This window comes from Hippopotamus amphibius, chromosome 11, assembly GCF_030028045.1.
Source record: "Hippopotamus amphibius kiboko isolate mHipAmp2 chromosome 11, mHipAmp2.hap2, whole genome shotgun sequence".
In the NCBI taxonomy this organism is placed as follows: domain Eukaryota; kingdom Metazoa; phylum Chordata; class Mammalia; order Artiodactyla; family Hippopotamidae; genus Hippopotamus; species Hippopotamus amphibius.
The window spans coordinates 35,638,681-35,655,361 of NC_080196.1; the positions used below are offsets into that span (position 1 = coordinate 35,638,681).

The window sequence follows — 16,681 nt, forward strand, 5'->3', positions numbered from 1 at the left end:
AGACTTGCCTGCTGGCAGCTTCACTCCTTTTCCTCCAGCTCAGTGCAGTAATGGCCTCATGGGGTTTCCGCCCACATTCCTGCTCTCAGAGAGCATCTAGCCCCCGTGGCTTCCTGAAAACATCTTCCTGAGGGTCTGCTACTCCACCTCTGACACAGGCAACAACAAGATGGGCCTTGCTGCTTTGTGTAGATTGGCTCTGCCTATCTTCCTGGTCAGAGGCACGCCCTCTGGGTCTCTGGGTCTCACGGAAGCTGGGGACCCCCCATTTTTACTCACTCCAGCCAAACTCTGCTTCTCAGGGCTGTGAGCTAGGAGACCCCAAATAAAGCAACTGTAGGCTCTGGCTTTGGGGAACAATGTGGGTGGCTGGGGAGTTAAATAGGGGGGTGAGATCATTTTGATTTTCATGCCCCCTCAATATAGGTCAGTGGATGCCAAATCTTTCGTTCAAATCCCACCCTCATGATCTCTGTGCTAGCAGCATGTGGCCGCTGGTTAGAATCTGCTGATGGGGGGGTCGGGGAGGGGCCTGGCCACGTTTCCCGGCCAGCGCTCTGGCTGGTGCAAGGTGCCATTTCTGGAGATGTGGGACAGTAGTCCGGGAGGAAGTTGAGCTGGCAGTGTGGACAGAGCCACGGACGTGGAGCCCCCACTTTGGCAGGAAGGCTGACCCTGTGCTCACAGTTGTCCTGCCTGTCAAGTGGAGAGGGCTACCTCTGGGCGGTGCTTGGCTGGGAGACAGGCTGGGAGTTCCTGGCTGGATTTCACATCTAGGAGACAGTCCCTCCCCATGGGGCCCAGGGCTAGGAGGAGGAGGGAGAGGAGAAATCTAACACCTAGACTCCAGGGCTGGGGGCCCTGGGGGCTCTCGGGTAACTGAGGCTCTGCCCCTCCCCGAGGTGGCCAGCCTAGGAGACTAACTCCTCCGTGACAAGGATTTCAGGCTGCAATTCTGCTGCTTCCTGACATTCCTTGGTTAGGAGGGTGTTACGAACACCCATAGTCCATGAAATGATGGGTGTGATGTGTCTGATATGCATCTGTGCTAAAATATACAGTCATAAATACACAGCTAAGCAGAAAAGACATGTCCGTTCTCACTGCACCTAAAGTCACCTCTGCCTCTCGGCTCTTGTGGACAATGTTAACCCGGGTGAAGGTGCAGTGCCCACATCAGCCTGGGACCCCCTGAGCTGGGGTTGCCTACCCCCTTCACCGCTGAGGGCAAGTGTTCTGTCTCCTTGCTCCTCTTCCTTCTTCTCCTCCTTTGCTGCGTGGCTTGTGGGATCTTAGTTCCCTGACCAGATATAGAACCTGCACCCTCGGCAATGAAAGCACAGAGTCCTAACCACTGGACTGCCAGAGAACTCCCTTCTTTCTAAAATGTGACTTTATAAGACCTTTAATTGATGCTTAATACACATACATACAGAAAGGTGCACCTATCATGCATATCCAGCCCTGACTTCTTTTTTTTTAAATTAATTAATTAATTAATTAATTGGCTGAGTTGGGTCTTTGTTGCTGCACACGGGCTTTCTCTAGTTGCAGAGAGTGGGGGCTACTCTTCATTGTGGTGCGCGGGCTCCTCATTGTAGTGGCTTCTCTTATTGCAGCGCACGGGCTCTAGGCACATGGGCTTCAGTAGCTGCGGCACATGGGCTCAATAGTTGTGGCTCACAGGCTCTAGAGCGCAGGCTCAATAGTTGTGGCCCACGGGTTTAGTTGCTCCGTGGCATGTGGTATCTTCCTGGGGCAGGGCTCGAACCCTTGTCCCCTGCATTGGCAGGCGGATTCTTAACCACTGCGCCATCTAGGAAGTCCCCAGCCCTGATTTCTTAAAGACCCACGTGACCGGAACACAGGTCAAGAAGCAGAACATCATTGGTGCTCCCCGGAGGTCCCTTTTCCTCTCCAGCCCCTGCCCCCAGCCCCCTGCCCAATTGAAAGAAGAGATTCTGACTCAGCTGTTAGTTATGAGGGCTTGCTCTGTGCTGGCACTTTTATGACTATGGTTTTATTGGATTATTCCAGCAACCCTGAGGGGCAGGTGATCATCCCTCTTTTATAGTCAGGGAAACTCAGGATTGAAAGGATAAGTGAGTTGTCAGGGTCAAATGGTCAACAAGTGGTGGAGATTGGTCTCCTAAAGTCAATTCCATATCACACATCAGCATCACATTCTTAAATATGTGTAAAGAAAGGTGATTGAAGAGTTCGAAGCAGGGTCCATAGGTCATCAGAAATAAATCTGCATAGACATCTCTGAGATTGTTTGCCCAGAAACATCCCTTATTTGGGGGACTTCTCCTGTCTACACTCTTCAAAAGGCTTCCTGAGGGAGGCTCAAGTTCTTACAGGACTCTGCCTGCTGGCCACAGTTTGCTGGTGCAGGCACTCTCTGCACTACATAACTTTTCTGTAATTCAAACATTATATCAAAAGAAAAAGGAAAAAAAAGCATCAATCCTTGAACTTGGAAAAAAAAAAAAACAACCTCCTTTTCAGTTTGCCCCCAAGAGGTTTGATTAAACCAATATAATGGTGTGAGTATAAAACACAAAATTTAAGGAAAAAATTATAAAACTGAGATAATAGCCAAAGCTGTAACTAAAATTCCTGTAGACAGCTGCGAAAGACACAAGGTTTATCATCTGTCCCCGGAGCTGAGGTGATGTGTCTTAGTTCTGAGAACTTATTTCAGGGGTTAGAATTCACAGAGAAATGCAGATCCCTGGTCCAATCTCACACCCACTGCAAGAGACCTCACTTCCTGGATTCCTCAAAAGGTGCTCCTTTAGCCTGTGTTTAAATGACTCCAGTAAAGAGATGCTCACTACTCTCTTTCTTTGGTTGATGTTCAGCTTGTGCCCAAGTGTTATTGATAGAAATGAGAAATTAGAATCAACCCAAATGAATAGGGCTAAGTAAAGCTACTACCAAGATGACAGAGCATTGTACGGCCACTGAGAGTGCTGAGAACATAGCTTATCTCAATTCCTGGAAATGTGTATACAGTAATCTTCAGTAACAAGAACAGAGCAGAAGTAGCATTTACACACTGATTATAGCTATGTTAAAATCTCAGTTTGTACACTGAACTAGAAGATAATTTAGTAATTTAGAATGGTGCAAATAATTAGTTTCATGCTGCTTTGATTTTTTTTTAAGTGGTATATGTACAAGGGGGAGTCAAAAATTATCTGCACGCTGGCTGTAGAATTTACGGAAGTTTTAATATAACTGGAGTGCGGATAATTTTTGACTCACCCTCGTATAGAATTTGAATGAAATTTAGTATCCAAAATTTAAAAAAAAATCCACCATTAAAGAACTCGGGGATTGTCATTTCAAAATTGAGAATGGCTGTATGAGCCCTAAGTTGGGAAGGATCCTGAGGCCTTGTCTCAGCACCGCGGAAGACAGTGATCTGTTTGATTAGTGATGTCTGCCATGGATGAAGGGTTAGCAGTGACAGTGTGCAGGCTAGTAGCTGCCATCTCTTTTTGAGACACTCCCAGCAACCAGTGTCACTTTTGGAGTCACTCTGAAAGGTGAACGAGCTGTTTAAGGAGACAGGTGAGGGAAATGACCTCTTCTTTTAGTTGCAAGTGATAGGATTTGGGGCAAGTCAGTGGGATTTAAGATGGTATGAAATAAATACCACAATGGGAGGAAAAGCAAAGTTCTCCGGAACAGGGGCCTTTGAGAGTAGGTGGGCCCAGTAGGGAAGGCTTTATGGCCTTTGTACTGAGTCTTGAAGGATAAGGAGATTTTGCAGGTGGAGATGCTTGGGAAGGGTATTGCAGATGGAGGCCACAGCATGGACAAAGGCACGGAGATTAGAAAATAACAGGTCTCCTTGGGAGCAGCAAGGAGGTGGCTGTGGCTGGAGCCCAGAGCCTGTGTAGGTTCGTAGTGGAAGATGACCACAGAAACTTAGGAAGTGGCCAACCTGAGTGTGTCCTGAAGGCCAGGGTGATGAGTTTATATTTTATTTGATCAGCCACAGGGAGCCTTTGATGAGTTTTGAGGCAGGTGGTGCTTAGAGGGAGGGGAGACCAGAGGGTGATGAGAAAATGCCTTTTTCCTGGAAGAATGTTACTATGAGAGGACCCCCGTCCTCTTTGGAGCATGGGGTGGAAATCAGAGCACTGGGATAATGGGGTGTGGGAGACATAACCAGGCTCTATTGAGAACAATCCCATGGGCTCCATCTGCTGTTCGGGATTTCCTGAGCTCTGGGCCAAGCGCAGGGAGGTGGAAGCTGTAGTCTCTGCCTTCTAGCAGTTTCTAGTCTATACAGCGAGGAAACATACCCCAGGAAACAACTGGAGACCAATCCTAGACAGTGTGTGATCCAGCACCAAAGGGAGGATGTCAGCTGGGTGTGCAGCATTTAGGGGTAGGAGACGAACTTGGTGGGGAACCCGTGGGTCAGGCTTCCCAGGACTCCTGTCCTTGGGGGGAAGTAGCCCTGGATGACGTCTAAGGTGTCCTCAGACTCTGCACATCCCTGGCTCTAGGAGGAGAGGTCCTGAATGATGGGTAGAACTTGGACATGTAGAAGGAAGAGAAATGGGCTTTCCAGGAATGGGGGGCTGAGTGATGGTGGGGCAGCCAGGGCAGACAAGGACTTAGGACATATGGGGACACAGAGGGGACTAACTAATCTTTCAGGTCATGTTGGGTAGGCAGGGGCAGCAGACCTCCAAGGCCCAGCAGCCAAGCAGGGTGCCCTGGCTTGATGCCGTAGGCCAGGGATACTCAGAAGGGATGTGGTGTGACTGGGGTTTGGGGACAGTTACCCTGCAGCCATCAGACTCCTTGGGTCCCTGGAGGTCCATGTTGGGGAGAGTCTAGCTGGCCTCACAAGACTTAGGGGGCCCCATAGATTCTGCTATATTCACAGGATGTGGCAAGTGTCCAAGGATCCCATGACTTTGTTTTGCCTGCTCTTCCAAACCTGCAGATTCCCTGACCCAAGGAAAGCACCCCTCCTTACCTTGCCTTCCACCCCAGAGTCCATGTCCCTGGAGACTGCAGGGAGGAATGGAAGCTGATTTGGCCTTGAGACACAACCAGACAGGTACCTCCCTCTCTGTGCCAGGCCCGGGCAGACCTCTAGTGCCCTCTGTCCCCTCCTCCATCCAGGGCCAGGGGAGACTCCAGGGCTCTGGCCGGGCAGTGGGTGGCGGTGGCCAGAGTGGAAAGTCCCCATGGGCTGGATTATATTGGTGCTTGGCAGGCCTGGTCTTGGCCTTCCGCCTGGGGCTCAAGGGCCTGAAAAATCTGTTTGGAGCCTTGAATGAGGGGTATGAGGTGGCAGAGAGCGTAGAGCGTGGGGACTTTTTCCACTCACCCCAAAATGGAGAGTTCTCCAGTGCCAGGTTGGCAGGTGCTGGGCCAGCATTAGGTCACCTCAGGCAATGAGAAGCTTGTAACTGGGAAGCGGGCAGGACCCGGAGATGAGGGGCAGAGAGCATGGCAGATCAGGCTCGGGAGTAGGAAAGAGGACAGACAAAGGGAAGAGGCTAATGGGGGACACAGGTGTTTTAGGAGAACTAAAGACATGGGCAGGGACTTCCTTGGCGGTCCAGTGGTTAAGACTTTGCGATCTCAATGCAGGGGGCTTAGGTTTGATCCCTGGTCGGGGAACTAAGATCCCACATGCCACATGGCGAGGACGAAAGAAAGAAAGCGAAAGAAAGAAAGGCAGAAAGACAGACAGACATGGGCAGAGAGACAACAAAGAACAGAAGCAGGGGCTGGCATGTCCCCTCCTCCCCTGCCCCTGCCCAGGTCTCCTGTTGTTCCAGGCCAGTGTCAGAGGCACAGCCAGAAGCCAGTGCAGCTTACACTGTGGTGTGTCCTGAGTGCTTGCTGAACTATGATGAGAATTTCTCCAAATGCCCCATTTGACCAAGAAAACCTCCAACGCTGCCCCCAATAGCTCTGACTTCAGCCACTGGCGACCCAGCCTCACCATCTTCATCTGTGCTAACAATACTGCCATCACCACCACCGTCAGCATCACACTCACCACCACCATTATCATCACCAGCATCCTAGCTACTGACCCCATCATCCCCCAGACACCCCAACTGCATCCCCCAAGGGCTTGGGGGTGCTGGAACCAAGACTTAAGTCCGAATCTTTGAAGGCATCACCTATAGACCAGCAATTCTCAACAATTTTGCTCTCTAAAGGGACATTTGGCAATGCCTGCAGACATTGTTGGTTGTCACAACTGGGGGACTGCTGCCGGCATCTGGTGGGTAGAGGCCAGGGATGCTAAACATCCTACAATGCCCAGGACAGTGCCCACAACAAAGAGTTTTTTTGTTCCAAAGTGTCAGAAGTACTGAGATCCTATGGCCCTCACTCTGCCTTCCTCTGGCCCCCACCCTAAAAGGCCCACCTCACACCTCTGGTTCCTGGAAGTCATCTTTGCCGCTCCGTCACACGGCAACTTTGATCTCTTATCGCTCGCACCTCCTGGCCTCCACTGCTTGACCTGAAAAATCGATAAGATGAAAACTCCTTTGCAGCCACCCTCACAAGAGAAAACACACAGAAACAACTGATACGTGGAGCCCAGGGTACGCCCGGGATTGAGGTCATGCTTGCATAGGGCCGGGAGGTAGGGATTGGGCTGGGTCCTCGGGGTATAAAGGAGGAAGGAGTGTTCTGGCTTTCACTCCACTGCAACGGCACAATTCAGAGTCACTTGTCTGCTGCAGCCAGCTGGGAATCGGCATCATGAAGTGGATGGTGGTGGCCTTGGTCTGCCTCCAGATTTTGGAGGCGACAGTGATCAAGTGAGTCTGGGGCCTGGCTGCTAGGGTAGGAGCCCGGGCAGCTTTTCTTTTCTTTTTTTTTTAAATAAACTATCATAGACTTCATGGCTTATAAACAACAGAAATTTGCTTCTCAAAGTTCTAGGGTCCGGGAAGTCCATGATGAAGGGGCTTGTAGATTTGGTGTCTGCCGAGAATCTGCTTGCTAGTTCACACACCCCAGTCTTTCTGCTGTCCTCACATGTTAGAAGGGACAAGGAAGCTCTCTGGATAATCTGCTTCTGCTCTGGGATTTCTGCTAGAGGCAGGGAAGGCTCCCTGAGTCGGTGTAGGACAGGACTCAGCAGTGGGAGGAGATATGCCCTCTGCCTTCAGGAAACTTCCAGTCAAAGGGAGAAGCACCATCCCTTCTGCCACTGATGAGAAGAGGTGGACCAGAAACAGAGAGAGTAGAGGGGACTACCACCCAAGCAGACCCTGAATGGCTGGTACAATTATTTCTAGATAGGGAGATGTTTGCTAGAAGTTTCCTTAAGGCCCCCAATTTATTTGGCAGATGTCAGAATCATCTAAGCAGAAATACCAGTCATGTAAGCTTTATACGCTGAGGAGTCAGGGGAAAGGGGACGAGGTGGCATGGCTCACAGGACGTCAGGAGGACTCCTGGCCTGCCACACTGCCTGCTATTCTACCACCACAGAGTGATTTTTTGGCGAAGAGGTGGTTCCTCTTAGAAACTTCTTTGAATATGCAAATTCTGCAGTGGCATGAAGCAGCCATCAGCCTTCACAGCTCAAGGTGAATGGGTTTAGCAGAGAATTTCTGAAGAATGCAGGGTCTTGAGGGAATGGGGAAGAGATGGGGAAAGAAGTGAAAAAAACAGGAATTCTGGAGCCTGGAGCAAGGCCTGGTGGACCTGCAAGACCCCTAGGTCTCTGGCAGCAAGCAGGTCTGGCAGGACATGGACAGAAACCCATAAGTCAGAAGATCCAGCTCCAGAGCTGATTTGGGCTCCGGACCACTCAGGCCAACCTCCCCACTGTCCCTGCATCCCCAGAGGAGCACGACTGATCCAGGCCAGACAGGCAGCAAGGGCAGAACTAGGCCCCTGTCTTCTGAGTCCCCAGTCTAGTGCTGTTCCCCTGGGCCCGTGCTCTGTCACATCCAGCTGGCACCAGATGCCTGAGGACTACTGCACTAGAGGACTCTCTTTGGAGTGAACTTTGCCATCTCTGAAATTATTTTATTTTCTCTTCTATTCTTTCTATTCTATTCTACTTTCCTCTATCCTATTCTAGTTTACTGCACTGCGCTGCATGTGGGATCTTAGTTCCCTGATCAGAGATCAAACCCACGCCCGTAGCATTGGAAGCGCAGAGTCTTAACCACTGGACAGCCAGGGAAGTCCCTCTGAAACCTTTTTAAGATGAGACGAAGCGAGAGAGTAGCACAGACATATATATACTACCAACTGTAAAATAGATAGCCAGTGGGAAGTTGTTATATAACAAAGGGTGTTCAACTCGAGGATGGAAGATGCCTTAGAGGACTGGGAGGGGGAGGATGGGGGGGACTCGAAGGAGGGTGGGGGGGAGTCGAGGGAGGGAGGGAATACGGGAAAAAAAAAAAAAAAAGCACAAATTGGGAATTCCCTGGCAGTCCAGTGGTTAAGGACTCCATGCTTTCACTACCAAGGGCACAGGTTCAATCCCTGGTCAGGGAACTAAGGTCCCGCAAGCCACACGGCACGGCCGAAAAACAAAACCAAAAGCAAAACAAAAATGCACAAATCCTGCAAAGGTTAATGTCTGAAGTTCCTCTCCCCTTCCTGGGAAAGAGTTTATGGGATATTTGAGAGTGGAGGACCAGGGTGGGATGAAGACCCATGGGATGGGGTGGGGGCATGCATGGGTGAAGGCAGTTGTTTTCCAATCTCAGAGCAAGTCCTGACAAGAGTTTTGAAAGAAAGAGAAAGAGAAAGGGAGAAAATGGGAGACAGGCAGAGGGAGAAAGAGCCAGAGAGAGCCAGAGGTTGAGACAGAGATGGAGAAAGAGGGAGACACAAGACACGTGCAAGCCGCAGACACAGGGGGACGGAATGGCCTGTAGGCTGAGGCACACAGAGATGGAGAGAGAGAGAGCTTGGGATATTAGAGGTGCTATGGGAAAGAGGGAGGCCCTGCCTTGACCGCAGTCCTTCTGCAGAATCCCTCTGAAGAAATTAAAGTCCATCCGTGAGACCATGAAGGAGAAGGGCATACTGGAGGACTTCCTGAGGACCCACAAGTATGACCCTGTCCAGAAGTACCGCTTTAGTGACTGCAGCGTGGCCTCCGAGCCCATGGACTACATGGACGTGAGTCCTGACCCTCCCCGGGGCGCCCCCTCTCCCTGCTGCCAAAGGCCAAGAGTCGGGCCTGGGCTGTGAGCTGCGCCTTCCCTTCTGCACCGTGCCACCCAGGCCCCGGGGCCTGCCCCCGTCTCTCAGACCTGCCAGCCCAGGGACCTCACTGCCGGGCAGAGCACGCAGGGGCCCCTGCTGACCTGGCAGCTGAGTCCACAGAGACCTTTGCAGCTGCCCCGGGTGGGCTTGGACGGAGGGTCTGCGGGTTTCGGGCAAGTGTGGAGGGCAGGGTCAGGCCCTGCTTCTGGTGCGGGCTGCGGGCCTGTCCCTGCAGCTCTGCCTCTGCAGGAGGCTGGGGCTGATGCTGCCTGGACCCCTCCAGAGCTAACAGCCTGCTCCACGCCCCCCACCCCCCACCCAGGCTGCCTACTTTGGTGAGATCAGCATCGGGACCCCACCACAGAACTTCCTGGTCCTCTTTGACACGGGCTCCTCCAACCTGTGGGTGCCCTCTGTCTACTGCCAGAGCCAGTCCTGCAGTGAGTGCTGGGATGGGCAGGGGAGGTGGGCGGGTAGGGCAGGGCACTGAACCCCCTCTGGGGAAGGGCCACACTTGGTAAAGATTACTGGGGGGAGCTTCAGTCCTGGAAAGACCAGGGACTTGTCCAGGGTCACATGGCACATCCCCAAGCCGGAGGGAAGAAGCTGGCCACAGAGCTGGGTGGCCCCTCTGCTTTCCCTGCTCACCAATACGTATTCCTTCACCTACGGCAGCCCAACCCAGCCTTCTCCACTCCATTCTGCTCACTCTGGGCCACACTATTCCATCCCAATCCACTCTACAACACTCTTTCTATGCTACTCCACCCCACGATCTACTAAGTTCTTACTGCGTATCTCCAAAGAACACAGGAGAAGGATATAGATGTGGTCCTCCTATACTTGTATTTGGAGACAGGAGATGTTCACTTTCTAGGGCTGCCTTGGCTTCCCCTGCCAAAGCCTTGAGGTTTGGGTCTTGACACCTCTAGTCCGGAAGGTCCCTCATTGGCCCCATCCTCGGCTATCTCAGGATCCTTGTGTGGCCAGCTTCTCCTTGGGGTGAGCTGAGGGTCAGGGAATGCACGGATGCCCTGGAGGTTCATTCACTCCTTTATCTGATGAGTCATTTCTTGGCACTCACTGTGTGTCAGAAGATCTGCTGGGGGCCAGGGAGGTAGAGGTAGATTCTATACAACCTGCCCACAGGGAGGACACCATCCTAGGATATTTCAAGATTCTGTAGGTTGGGGGGGGGGGGGGGGCTTTGGGGTCAAGGCTGGCCAGTTCTTGTGGGTCTTCTAATGCCAGTAATGTCAGCTGGCCGCCACCTGACTCGATGGCTGGAGGGGTGGGGGATGCTGAGGCCCCTGGATGTGAGCACAGGCTGGGAGACAGGTGGGCAGCCCTGCAGGCCTGAGAGTGGGCCAGCCCGGCTTCCCAAATTTTCCCTCCCCTGCAGCCAGCCACACCCGCTTCAACCCCAGCCTGTCCTCCACCTACTCCACCAATGGGCAGACCTTCTCCCTGCAGTATGGCAGCGGCAGCCTCACCGGCTTCTTTGGCTACGACACTCTGACGGTGAGTGATGCTGTCAGCGGCCGCCCACGCCCTGGATGTAGGAAAGGTAGTCTGGGGCTGTGAGCTGGATTCTAACCTCACAGTTCTCAGAGTCTGATGCAGAGACTTAGATGGAGGCCCTGAAAAATATGGGAAACACCTAGCTCTACCGTACAGGCCAGAAAATCAGTACAATAAAGGCTCATCCAGGGACTTCGCTGGTGGCCCACTGGTTAAGACTCTCTGCTTCCACTGCAGGGAGCATGGGTTTGATCCCTAGTTGAGAAACTAAGATCCCGCATGCCACAAGGCATGGCTGGGAGAATTTTTTTTTTTTTTTTGGGAGAATTTTTAAAAAGGCTCACCTGGACTTCCTAGGTGGGGCAGTGGTTAAGAACCCGCCTGCCAATGCAGGGGACACGGGTTCGCGCTCTGCTCTGGGAAGATTCCACATGCCTCGGAGCAACTAAGCCCCTGTGCCACAGCTGTTGAGCCTGTGCTCTAGAGCCCATGAGCCACAACTATCGAGCCTGTGTGCCGCAACTATTGAAGCCCACGTGCCTAGAGCCCGTGCTCTGCAACAGGAGAAGCCACTACAATGAGGAGCCCGCACACCACAATGAAGAGTAGCCCCTGCTCTCTGCAACTAGAGAAAGCCCGTGTGCAGCAACAAAAACCCAACACAGCCAATAAAGAAATAAAATAAATGAATAAATTAAAAAAAATAGAGTCTTAAAAAAAAAAGGCTCATCTATTCATTCATCAGACCCTCACTGCGGGCCATCGTGTGCCAGGCACCGAGGACACCACAATGATTGGGATGACCTGGTCCTTTCCCTTAAGGAGCTTAAAGCCTCAGGAAGAAGGCTGGGGTGGGAGATGCTGCAGCAGTCCGGGGTGGCTTCTTGGAACAGAAAGAGGCTTCTGCAAACCTGTCAAGAAGAGAAGACGCAGAAGCAAAGGAGGAATGAAGAACAAACCCTCGAGGGGTCTGAGGAGGGGGAGCCTGGGGAGGTGGGTGAAGTTACATTTATCACTTCCCATCCTCTGTGTGCCCTCCAGGTCCAGGGCATCGAGGTCCCCAACCAGGAGTTCGGCCTGAGTGAGAACGAGCCAGGTACCAATTTCCTCTATGCGAAGTTCGATGGCATCATGGGCATGGCCTACCCTGCCCTGTCCATGGGAGGGGCCACCACCGCCATGCAGGGCTTGCTGCAGGAGGGCGCCCTCACCAGCCCGGTCTTCAGCTTCTACCTTGGCAGGTAAGGAACCACCTGGTGGTCCCCAGCTCCCAGCCCACTCCCTGTCGCGGCCCTGGATGGCTGAGGTTTAGCACTTTGGGGTTTGGAGGCCGCCCAGCAGGCATTCAGCAGGGCTTTTCCTCCTGGGCTTCTGACTCGTCCTCCCCAACCCCTGTGTCTGTCCCCAGACCACTAGGCCTCTTCTTTACATTTCTTGGCCAGGACAGATTCTCTCCTTCCTCTGGCTGAACTGCGCTTTGAGCACGGCTGCTGCTTCTCCGTACCTCTTGGACTTACCTCCTGCCCAGAGCCCCAGTTCGCTCATTTCCTTCTGACCATATATTTTCTACCTGGACACCTCTTTTGTGTATAATCTATTGCTTCATCGCCTTTAATCTATTGTTCTAGCCAGATCCTGGAGTCTTCTGGTCTAGGTCCACCATGAACTCCTAATAAGCCGTTATTCTACCACAAACACGAGCAAATGCAGTTGTTTATGTGGATGAGCCCTGGAGTCAGGTGGTGGGCAGGAGCGGGGGTGTGTGTGGCCTGGGATGGACTTTCCTTCTTTCCTCGCCGGAATTAGACAACCACCTTCTAGAGAGTCAGCATCTACTCTCTGGGGCTTAGTCATTTGAATATTTCAACAATATTATCCTGTTACTAAGGTTGCTGACCTCTGTTTATAAGTACTCTGAGTTTAGCCTATAGGAGCTCTGCCCAGTTCCACACTCAGGTTCGTCTACTGTCTAACAGGGGAGGCCCTGCCCGCCCCTCCACCCGGGCCCTACCTCCCTCCGATCCCAGCAGAAACATAACAAGCTGGGCCCGGGTCAGGCTTCCGTGGACACGCTCCACCAGCAGCACAAAGTGAAAGGGAGAGGAGAAGGCGGTGTGGGGCAGGGCGGCGGGGCCGGACGACCAGAGGCTTCCCCAGAGGCAGTACTTGGTGGGGCAGCAGCGTCTGGGTGCCGGAGACACTGGGAATTCTGAGCCCCAGTCAGAGGTGGGGGGACACAACCTCTTCCCTCGGGGAGCCCCCGTCTGAGGGGAGACACGGCCCCGCCCTCGGGGAGCCCCCGTCTGGAGCCAGGGCAGGACCTCTGCTTTCCTGCCTTTTCCACAGCCACTCCCTAACTCACCTTTTGCTTTATGTCCGGCAGCCAGCAGGGCTCTCAGGACGGGGGAGCCGTCATCTTTGGGGGTGTGGACAGCAGCCTGTACACGGGGCAGATCTACTGGGCCCCCGTCACCCAGGCGCTGTACTGGCAGATCGGCATGGAGGAGTGAGTCTGCAGCGGGCCCTGGGCGCGGGCACTTGCTGGGAGCAGGCTCTGAGGCACTTCATGGCTCACACACACATTCGGGTGCTGCTGGGCGGTGGGGACAGAGGACCCCAGGGGCCCACGGCTGCAGGGCCACAGCCGCCCTCGGCCAGGGTTTAAAGGCCCAGGTCGGCCTGGAGAAGGCCGGTGGGGTGTTGACAGCATACGAAGGGGCAGGACTTGGGATCCCAGACATTTTGGACCCTGTGATCCAACCCTAGGGGCTCAGAGGTTAGAAAACGGGGGTGTGTGGGGGGGAGGGACTACTTTGCTCAAGGGACTTACAATGAATCTGTAGCCCTGGCCTTCAGTGTTTCTAGAACCATCCTTGGAACTTTTTAGAAAGAGATTCCATGGCCATTTAGGTGGCCTTCACAGAGTCTGGTATGAGGCAGGGGGATGCTTGGATTGACCTCTGCAGCATCCTTATCTTCTTGAGATGCATCTAGCTTCTGCGACTGCAGCTCATCCCCTAGCTGCCCTGAGCTGGGAGGTGCTGAGGCCAGCCATCTCCTCACCGTTCAGGTTCCTCATTGGTGACCATGCCACAGGCTGGTGCTCCCAGGGCTGCCAGGCCATCGTGGACACCGGCACCTCTCTGCTCACTGTGCCCCAGAAGTTCCTGAGCTCCCTCCTGCAGGCCACAGGGGCCAAGGAGGACCAGTACGGACAGGTGCGTGTGGTGGAGGTGTGCCCCTTCCCTGGGAGAGGCCAGCCAGGGGGCATTTATGGTCTTTCCTGGGAACACAGGAATAGCCTGATTCTTGGCCTCCATGCTTCTCGCTGCCCCCAGGCACTGGAGGTGGGGGCCCTGGGATGACGGGGGCCCGAAGGCTAATTCAGGGGGGGCCCGCTGAGCTGAAGGGGTGTGGGCAGGTCACTATGAGGCAGAATGTCCTCTGAGCTTCAGCCCCTTAGAGGAAACAGGTTAAACACCTGCCGAGCTTTGCAGTAAGAGCGAAATAACTAGAATGTAGGGCCAAGCTCATGAGTGACAAGGGATAACCCTTCCATCCACAGCTCCCTCACTCCACAGGGCCATGCTCCCTGATCGCTGCCCCCTCCTAAGCCCACCAAAGGGTTTGCCTAATTAACGCATTCCCACTAACTCTGGTGGGCTGATGGGCTACGCTTTCTATAGACCTGTGTGTTTTAAAAGGACACTTGCAGAGAAGGGGCATAGATTTAATCTCTCATGGGGAAAATTCAGGCAAGAGTCATGTTTTGGGGGTGCGAAAGATGCTCAGGTCCCCCCAGATCCCACCCTCTGTACCAGGGTCTTCGTGTATTGATGCTGCAGCCTCCAGTCCAAAAGCAAGGTTGGGGCTCAGGCCCAGGACCCGAGGGGCGGAGGTGATGGGGTTGGCAGGTCCCTTCACTGAGGAGATGAGGCAACCCGGGCCCTGTTCCTCTCTGCAGTTTCTCGTGGACTGTAACAACATCCAGAGCCTACCTACCCTCACCTTCATCATCAGTGGTGTGCAGTTCCCGCTGCCACCTGACTCCTACATCCTCAATGTAAGTCCTGGTCCCTGCAGGCTGAGCCAGCGGTGGAGGTGAGGGGTGGGGGATGGAGGTGGGGTGTGAGAGGAAGTGGTGGGGAGCCAGAAACTCTCGGTCTCCTTACCTCGTGCCATTTCCTGATGCCTTGCGGCACTGATTTCTTTTCCCCACTCATTGATTCCAAACCCCCGTCTCTGGAACGAGGTTGTGGAAGAGCAGAGTGTCATCTATTATTAATGATTATTATTAATTAGGGGGGAGAGGCACTGGGCTCTTTGTCGATCACTTACGAGGGTCAGCCACTGAGTGAAGCTCTTTGTCTACAATATCCCAATTACGTGTCACAACATTCAATGAGCGAGATACTAATTTCTATTTTACAAGTAAAAACTTAGAGGTTCAGAGAGGTTAAGTAACTGGCCCAAGGCTACAGAGCTAGTCAGGGTGAAGCTAAGGTTTGAACCCAAGTTGGTCTGGCTCCAAGGCTTTACCACCAGGCTGACCTGCTCCAAATCGGGAGCAGGAGCGAGTCAAGGAGACCTGCAGAAGGAGGGCCGTTGCAGCCGGCACTCAGCCATGCCAAAATCCCCCACCAGTCCAGCTCTGGCTCTGGTGGCTCAGTTGGCCTGTGAGCTCTCAAGGGCAGAAATTCGCCCATTTCTGCATCTGTGCTGCCGGCCTGGGGCTCTGGGCTGAGCAGTGCCCCGTCCCCACGAAAGTGGATGAATGAGAGTTGCCCTTCTGTGTTGTGTAGAATGACGACGGCTACTGCATCGTGGGGGTTGAGGACACCTACTTGCCCTCCCAGAACGGCCAGCCTCTGTGGATCCTCGGGGACGTCTTCCTTAGGTCCTACTATTCCGTCTATGACTTGGGCAACAACAGGGTGGGCTTTGCCACTGCCGCCTAGGCTCAGAGCCTGGACGCCTGGGCTCCCTTCTCCCTCTGGGTCCCCCATGCTATCAGGGGTTCTCTCTGTGCTTCCTCTCTGCATTTAGCCTCCCTTCTCTGGACTCTGGACTTTCTCTAACAATAAATCATTCTTCTCCATGTCAGCCAGCCTGTTGTTTCTAGAGGGCAGTTGTGGCCTGTAAGGCAGCCCCTGGCCTCAGGGAATGGGGACAATGAGAGGCAGGGGCACATGTGCCTCTGCTGAACCATGTTCCCCTTGAGTTTCTAGGAGGTTTGCAGTGGGTCGCTGAGATTCTAAGAGAAACAGGGCACAAGGTAGTAAGGATTGGGGGTGGGCCCTGTACCCCGCAAATCTTGGAGTCTGTTCACAGCTTCTTTCTGGAGAGGGAAGACAGTGGTAGTGGCATGGAAGCAGGACATTCTTTTGTAATTGACAATCCAAAATGCTCTGCTGATCTAATTTACTAAATTACCACCAGGGTTACCCTGCACACATGCACTAGCAGTGTGACTAGGGGTATCCTAAACCCAGGCCTCCTCCTCCTTATGTGTTATCAAGTTTGCCTGAGTAGTTTTCAGAGGAAGGCCGGATGCCAGTGCACACTCGTAACAGTCATGGGTCCTTTAGGGAGAGATCTCCTGATGCCACTAGAATTTAATAGGTTCCCGGAGGGCTCCAGAAGATCTGGGCCGGGTTAAGCTGATCGTATTTTCACTCAGACCCCTGTGTCCCAGGGCTTGTCTTTATAGAAGGGCTGGCTCGCAACCATGGACAAGAGGGATAGCTACTTGAATCACATGAAAAGCAAGCCCATTTGTTAACCAACTGAGCAAGAGGTCTCCATAGGACCCACCTAGCAAAAGACCCAGAAACTGGGAGGGGGTGGGGGGTAAAAAGTATGGGGAAGGGGAGGAGGAGGAGGAGAAGGAGAGGGCAGACATTGACAGCTCAGC

The 16,681-nt window shown here is 53.2% G+C and overlaps 1 protein-coding gene across 1 annotated transcript; it reads left to right on the forward strand.

Annotated features, from left to right (window-relative positions):
* The first annotated feature begins 6,729 nt into the window (after positions 1-6,729).
* Positions 6,730-15,868, forward strand: PGC (progastricsin). The gene is made up of 9 exons (XM_057699764.1): positions 6,730-6,824; positions 9,009-9,159; positions 9,569-9,686; positions 10,649-10,767; positions 11,809-12,008; positions 13,151-13,273; positions 13,838-13,985; positions 14,732-14,830; positions 15,570-15,868. Exons 1-9 carry the CDS (start codon positions 6,766-6,768, stop codon positions 15,723-15,725), a joined length of 1,173 nt encoding a protein of 390 aa, XP_057555747.1. The 5' UTR covers positions 6,730-6,765; the 3' UTR covers positions 15,726-15,868.
* Positions 15,869-16,681: the final 813 nt, after the last annotated feature.